Source organism: Cyprinodon tularosa, unplaced genomic scaffold (assembly GCF_016077235.1).
Source record: "Cyprinodon tularosa strain WSP-4 unplaced genomic scaffold, ASM1607723v1 ctg812, whole genome shotgun sequence".
NCBI classification, from domain to species: domain Eukaryota; kingdom Metazoa; phylum Chordata; class Actinopteri; order Cyprinodontiformes; family Cyprinodontidae; genus Cyprinodon; species Cyprinodon tularosa.
The window spans coordinates 3,917-10,514 of NW_024039577.1; the positions used below are offsets into that span (position 1 = coordinate 3,917).

Sequence of the window (6,598 nt, forward strand, 5' to 3'; positions counted from 1 at the left end):
CTCACTTAAAAAGATTTAGATTATTTAGATGAAAAAACACCTGCTGAGGTGAGCCCGATGCGCTGCGGCCCAGAGGCGGCTGTTGAATTAAGTTTTTTAGGTAGAAAAATAGAGCGGGAGCAAAACTGAGTATGTTTGTGCTTTATTCATGTATTTATTACAAAGTATTAATCAAAGTCATCATCCTCTGTTTCTGAATAAAACAGCTGCGCTAAATCAGACATGCCAGTTTCCCCTTCTTCGCTGTCAGTCACTTTCCGTGCAGCGCAGCTCCTCAGAAATAATGCCGGCTTTTGCGAAAGCTTGAACAACAGAGCCAGCAGACACTTTAGTCCAAGCATCTACAATCTATCCGCAAACGGTGGCGTAATCTGCCCGGCGCTGCCTTCTTATCCTGAAACTGTGGTCTCCGTCGGTCATCCATCGCTCCCACGCCGCTCGCAGCCTTACTGTGAACGGCCGCTTCAAACCGATGTCGAGCGGTTGAAGCTCCTTTGTCAGACCCCCGGGATAAAGGCGAGCACAGCGTTCATTTGATTCATCTTTTTTTCACATCGGCTGTGAGATGGGCACGCAGCGATGGTGATGCGTGGAAAAAACCACCTAGTCTCCTCACATACACCTGCCTTTCATCATCTCCTCATCGATCCAGCCTTTTCATTTGCGTTAATATCATATGTCATCAGAGCGCTGTACTGTCTCGCTGTCAGCTCCCAGATCAGCTTCTCTGATTGGTTGATGCGGCGCGTCCAGCAGCAAAACTTAAATTTTTCCATGTCGAGCAGCAGCAGCGCGTTGGCGGTGCGTCAGATGCTTAAACGCTCCCGACGTGCTGCACCAAAACGCGCTGCAGGACCTTTTGCTGCACCTATATGCGCGTCAACCATTGACTTTGCATGTAAACTCGCTGCTTCTGCTGCACCTTTGTTTCCCCATGTTTTTCACATCAGCTGTGAGATGGGAACGCATGGAGTTACATATTAACAGCGATGGTGAGGGGTGGAAAAAAAAAACACCTGGTCTCCTTACATTCAGCCACTCTTTCATCATCTCCTCAATGAGGTGGTCTCAAAAGTCGCAGTTACAACACACATAGGGCGCACCGCACCATAGGGCGCACCGCACATTTTGAGGAAAAAAAAAGACGTTTAAGTGCGCCTTATAGTCGTGAAAATACGGTAGTTACAAGTAAAAGTAACTATTGCGTTACTTTTGCGCTTCTCGCCCCCGTAACCCTCACCACCCGGCCCCCACCTTGTCGCCGTGTGTTTCAAAAGCCAGCTGAATAGACAAAGACAAGAACCTGCAGAGAGTTTTGCATTTATTGCAACTCAACGTAAATGATATCAGGGGGGCCTATAAATCCCGTAAGATACGTTAGTAACGCCGTTACTTTCAACACCGTTACTCCCATCACTGAAAATAACCAGCCCACACTATATAAGGTAATATATGTTGTTTGTGTTTTTTTGAAGGAGAGCAACTCAAAAGTAAGAGTTTTTTTCTTTAGTCAAAGAACATGGAGTTTCTGAAATGGGTAAAACAAAAGATTTTCTACAGCTGCAATGTTTGTGTGCTTTAGGACCGAATAATCGATGCCGGACCAAAGGGAAACGAGGCTCGCTTCATGAACCACAGCTGCCAGCCGAACTGTGAGACACAGAAGTGGACAGTTAGCGGGGACACAAGGGTGGGACTGTTTGCTCTGGTCGACATCACTGCAGGTCCACCTCTTTATTTCACTTCTAAAATTAGTAAAATGGAAATTGAAGAATCAACATTTAAAATAAAGATGTACTGTATACTTGAATGCCCTGTAGAGGTTTCAGTGTAAGTTTGACATGTTTGATTTATTTATTCTTCAGGCACAGAACTCACCTTCAACTATAACCTGGAGTGCCTGGGGAATGGGAAGACTGTGTGTAAATGCGGATCCCCAAATTGCAGCGGCTTTCTGGGAGTCAGGCCAAAGGTGAGTTACCAGAGGGAAAATGTGGTACCTTCCTTTAAATATGTGCAGAAATACATGTGCAACCACTATGCTCTCCACACAGAACAACCCTCCATCTGAAGACAAAGGCCGAAAGCTGAGGAGGAGAGGCTATGGCAAGAGGAAGAAGAAGGCTGTGTTGACCAAAGAGAGGGAGGACGAGTGTTTCAGCTGTGGAGACGGAGGCCAGATGGTTTCCTGCAAGAAGCCAGGATGTCCCAAAGTCTACCATGCAGACTGCTTAAACCTCACCAAGAGGCCTGCAGGTCAGTCACTTCAGGCTTCTACAAGCAAATCAGTCCCAACAACTCATACCAGTTGTTTAGCACGATGGTGGAAGAGTGGTGATAGGGGCTAGTTTTGGAAACAGCATCAAGCTTACAACACAAAGGCTGAAGAAACAAGAAAACCTTTTGTACTGGTCCTGTCAAAGTCCAAACCTCTGCTTTTCTGATGCGCTGTGATTGCCCCCCTTAGTAGAGCCGTGCACAACCCAACATCTTCAAACACCAATAACATTAAACAGTATCGTATCCATTTTATCTTTCCCAAAATTCCACTATTTCCATTTTTATTTTAAGATTCAAAATGTTTCATATATATATAACAATCTGATTTCAGCAGAACATTACATACTTTTGCAACATATGTAAACGTATTTACTCACAATTTTATATAGAACAAAAACATTCTTTATATGGTATCCTTAAAAGTCCTGAACATAAAAGTGTCTCATAAAGAAACATAAAGGCCATAAACTAATGCTTTGCCCACATTTCCCAATAAATAGTTTTTTTTTTACTTCTTCCAACTCTCAGAGGTATATAGAACCCAAATAAGCAAATCCTATGAGATTTTATATTTTCTAATAAATTCCATTTTATTATCTGAATTCTGCATTTAGCAGAAAATCCTAGAGCATTGGTGTTTTTTTGAAAAGTGAGAGCTTGTTTTTCTTGTCTGTTTATAAAAGGTCGTTGGGAATGTCCCTGGCATCAGTGCGACATATGCGGGAAGGAGGCGGCGTCTTTCTGCGAGATGTGTCCCAGTTCCTACTGCTCCAAGCATCGCGAAGGGCTGCTTTTCATCTCCAAACTGGACGGGAAACTGTGCTGCAGTGAGCATGACCCCTGTGGTCCGGAGCCGCTGGAGCCGGGGGAGATCCGGGAGTATCAGCCTGAACCGGGCGCCCTCACCTTGGGGCTGGGCATGGCCGTCATTCCCTCCAATCCCGCCAACAACGCCAGCCGCCTCAGCCGGACTGACAGCACCGGTGGCAGAGACGTGAAGGAGGCCAGCGAGAGTCCGGAGGCGTTTTCTTCCTTTTCCATCCCGGTGCCCATCACCATCCCCGTCGTAGGTGCCGGCACCTCGCCGTCTAACAGCAGCTCCGACGCTCCCAGCAGCCCGCATGTGCTGGACCTCCCACACTACTCTCCCATCTCCTCCTACGAAGAGGAGAGGGACGTCCTGGAGGAAGACGAGGAGGAGCTGCTGGCAGAGGAAGAGGAGGAGGAAGATGGGCTAGTGGATGAAGGGGAACTAAGCAGGGACTCTCAGGTGGAAGATGATGAGGACGTAGGGCTGGAATACCTGGAGCTCAAAGACGAAGAGGAAGATGACGAGGACGACTGATGTGCACAGAGATATTTATATTCATGACTCCGAGTCACTACAGCACTTGAAGCTTGATGATCCATTGGATTATTTAGAGGATTTTAGGGCAAAATAAAATCAGAAAAGTATCAATGAATTGACAACCTATAAATAATAAAGTTAAAAACAGAAACACTATATAGATTTATAGGTAAAGTATCGTATATCCATCATCCTCACAGTAATGAAGTTCTGTCCTATTGATCCCCCTCTTACCTCATTATATCACACTTGCACCTTCATACCAGAGATTTTGAAAAGATGATCTGTAAGGACTCCAGAATCTCTAAAACATCTTTAATCAAAGTGTTTTTGATCTATTTTTTATTTTTATCCAGATCACCTGCTGCTTTTTAGTCCTTGCTTAAGGATTATTTTAGGTTTCATACACGCCAGAGAGGCGAGACAGTCGACCTCTTCATTTTTTAGCTTGTACAGCCGAAATTCACAGCTGCTCCCTGTTCCGGATCAAGAAGTCTCCATTAATTAACACTTGGACTGTTTGCATTCTTTATTTGTAGAGGAAAAACTTTATCTCCTCAACATGGCTTCACATCTCTGCTGGACCAAACGTCATCGTTGTGGACTTCTTGGGAAATAACTGCTGCCAAAACCTCCAAAAAAAGGAGATCATGTCAAGAGTTTTAAACACTGGAGTTTCTACAACCATCAAATCTCCTTTCTTTTCCACTCCGTAGCCCGTTGGTGCTTCATGACGGAGTGAGATTACACCAGATGGTCGGCTGCCAGCCAGATAGCGCTGGCTTTGTCTTGTTGGTTTAAAAATAATAATGCATCAAGTTGATATAATTCCGTTTTTAATAGGTTTATATTGTGTCAGACTGCATTTGACCATTTCATGCCAAAAGTACATAACCGAGAACTTGAATTCAATAACATTAGTCATGAAATTTTATTTTAAATCACAAAGTATTTAACACTTGAACTTTTAAACATTTTGTTACCCGACAACCACAAACCTCTGTGTATTTTATTTGGATTTTATGTTATAAACCAACACAACAAAAGGCATATTTATGGAGGTGAAGAGTGAGAACGAATGGTTTTCAAAACGCTGTAGCTTTTGTTTGTATTTGGACAGTACTAAAAAGCATAGCTCATATCTCCTTCAGACACAGCTTTAACTCTGACCCGTCTGCAGTCTTGCTTGCTCTTCATGCTCTCAAACACATTTCAAATTCAGCATTTTTTTATACCAAAGGGGAAATGGATGTAGTAACTCTTAACAATCCAATTTTTTTTTTAAAAGATCCCTTGATATAGCTGTGGGCAGAAAGTATCAGCTTTGACTCTGGGTTGTCCATATTAATTCATTTTTTCAATAATTAATGTTCTTTAACAAACAGAAGTTATCATAGTACTATTAAATAACGCACAGGTGGTGTATACTTAGGTAACTTCTAAAAGGAGTTGTTTCCACTAGTTTTATTCTAGTGCTATAAGAGTAAAATGAACTGGATATACATAGAAAGTGTTCCTACTCTGTAGTGGTAGGTTGTATCAGATAGCTACTCATGCTGAGCCTGCTTCTGCTGGAGATTTCTTCCTGTTAAATGGGAGTTTTCCTTTCCACCGTCACTACATGCATGCTCAGTATGAAGGATGTAGTAGTACTACAAAGTAACTGTCCACAACATGCTCATCCAGGAGGTTTGAAAACCAAGTCAGTGGCTCGAGCAATCTGCTGGGTCTCCTTAGATGGTAAACTTTTGACCAATTTGAATAACAAAACAGCTTTTCACTGTATTGTTTGATAACTGGGGTCAATTAGAATGTATTTACTTATTACTTAACTTGAAATCTATATGATTTAGTGGAATATAAATATATATCTATTTTAGTTGCAAAGTGCCTTGAGGTGATGTGTGAATTGGCGCTCTATAAATAAACTGAATTGAATTGAATGTACATGCTTGCAACACTTTTCAGATTTATATTTAAAAGTAAATAATCCAAAATATAAAATACATGGAAGTCTGTGGTTGAATTGTGACAAATGTTAAAAGAGCTGCAGGATTGTGAATGCTTTTACGAGGCATTGTATGTGGCTGGACTGGAAGCAGAGGTGTAGGAAATGTGTACGTGGTGCTTTGATTTTAATGCTGTTCTGTGACGCACAAATGGTGATGAGGAAGAGCTGAGGTGTCGGTGCTTCCTTCTCCTTGGTCTTGGATTTCCGCTAATGTGGAAGCTAGAAGTTGAATTAAAAGTGAGGAGTTTGAATTCACTCCTACTTGTGCTCCTGCCACCAGTTTGCTCCGTCTTCTAGCTTAATAGTGTTTGTGTATCAACTGCCAATGCCTTAGAGTGTATTTTGTCTGAGATATTTTTAAAGGAAGGTATTGCATCTGTGAGTCACATCTCCTTAAAAAAGGCCTTTTTACTGTTGCCCAACAAGCTATGTGTCATTCCAGTGTAAATTTGACCTGTTAGAGCTCAACAAACTGACATGTAAAAACTATCGGCTACAGAAACCTATAAAAAAGAAAGTTATTAAATGAAATTCTTTGGTCTGGGGTCTGTTTTTCTTTTTCAGATATACACTTAAAAACCTAAAACTGTATGTAAAGGTTGTAATAACTGGAATACCAACAAATTTTATTGAAATGTATTATTCAGCAATACATCCATTATTTTTTTTTAAATATATATTGGATAGGAAGCTTGACACAACAGATTTACAATCTTGATTCTAATTTACATTCACTATAAGTGAAACTTTCAAATGTATAAATTAAGCATTAGCTTTATAGTGTAGGTAGAAAGTCTGGTGGGGTTATTCCCAGTATATCCAGGAATAACCCCACCTAGAATAGCGGGACAGTTAAAGCAGAAAATCAATACCAGAGTGGTCATTAATAGAGTAAAAATATTGGTTATCGGTAGTAATTGCACAATAAATAATGGATATTTTGATACTGGCCCAAATGT

General features: G+C 41.6%; 1 protein-coding gene across 1 annotated transcript; it reads left to right on the top strand.

Moving 5' to 3' along the window:
* The first annotated feature begins 1,519 nt into the window (after nucleotides 1-1,519).
* LOC119774426 (histone-lysine N-methyltransferase, H3 lysine-36 specific-like) lies at nucleotides 1,520-4,259 on the top strand. The gene is made up of 5 exons (XM_038271942.1): nucleotides 1,520-1,537; nucleotides 1,583-1,724; nucleotides 1,866-1,972; nucleotides 2,055-2,256; nucleotides 2,964-4,259. Exons 1-5 carry the CDS (start codon nucleotides 1,520-1,522, stop codon nucleotides 3,623-3,625), a joined length of 1,131 nt encoding a protein of 376 aa, XP_038127870.1. The 3' UTR covers nucleotides 3,626-4,259.
* The last annotated feature ends 2,339 nt before the right edge of the window (nucleotides 4,260-6,598 follow it).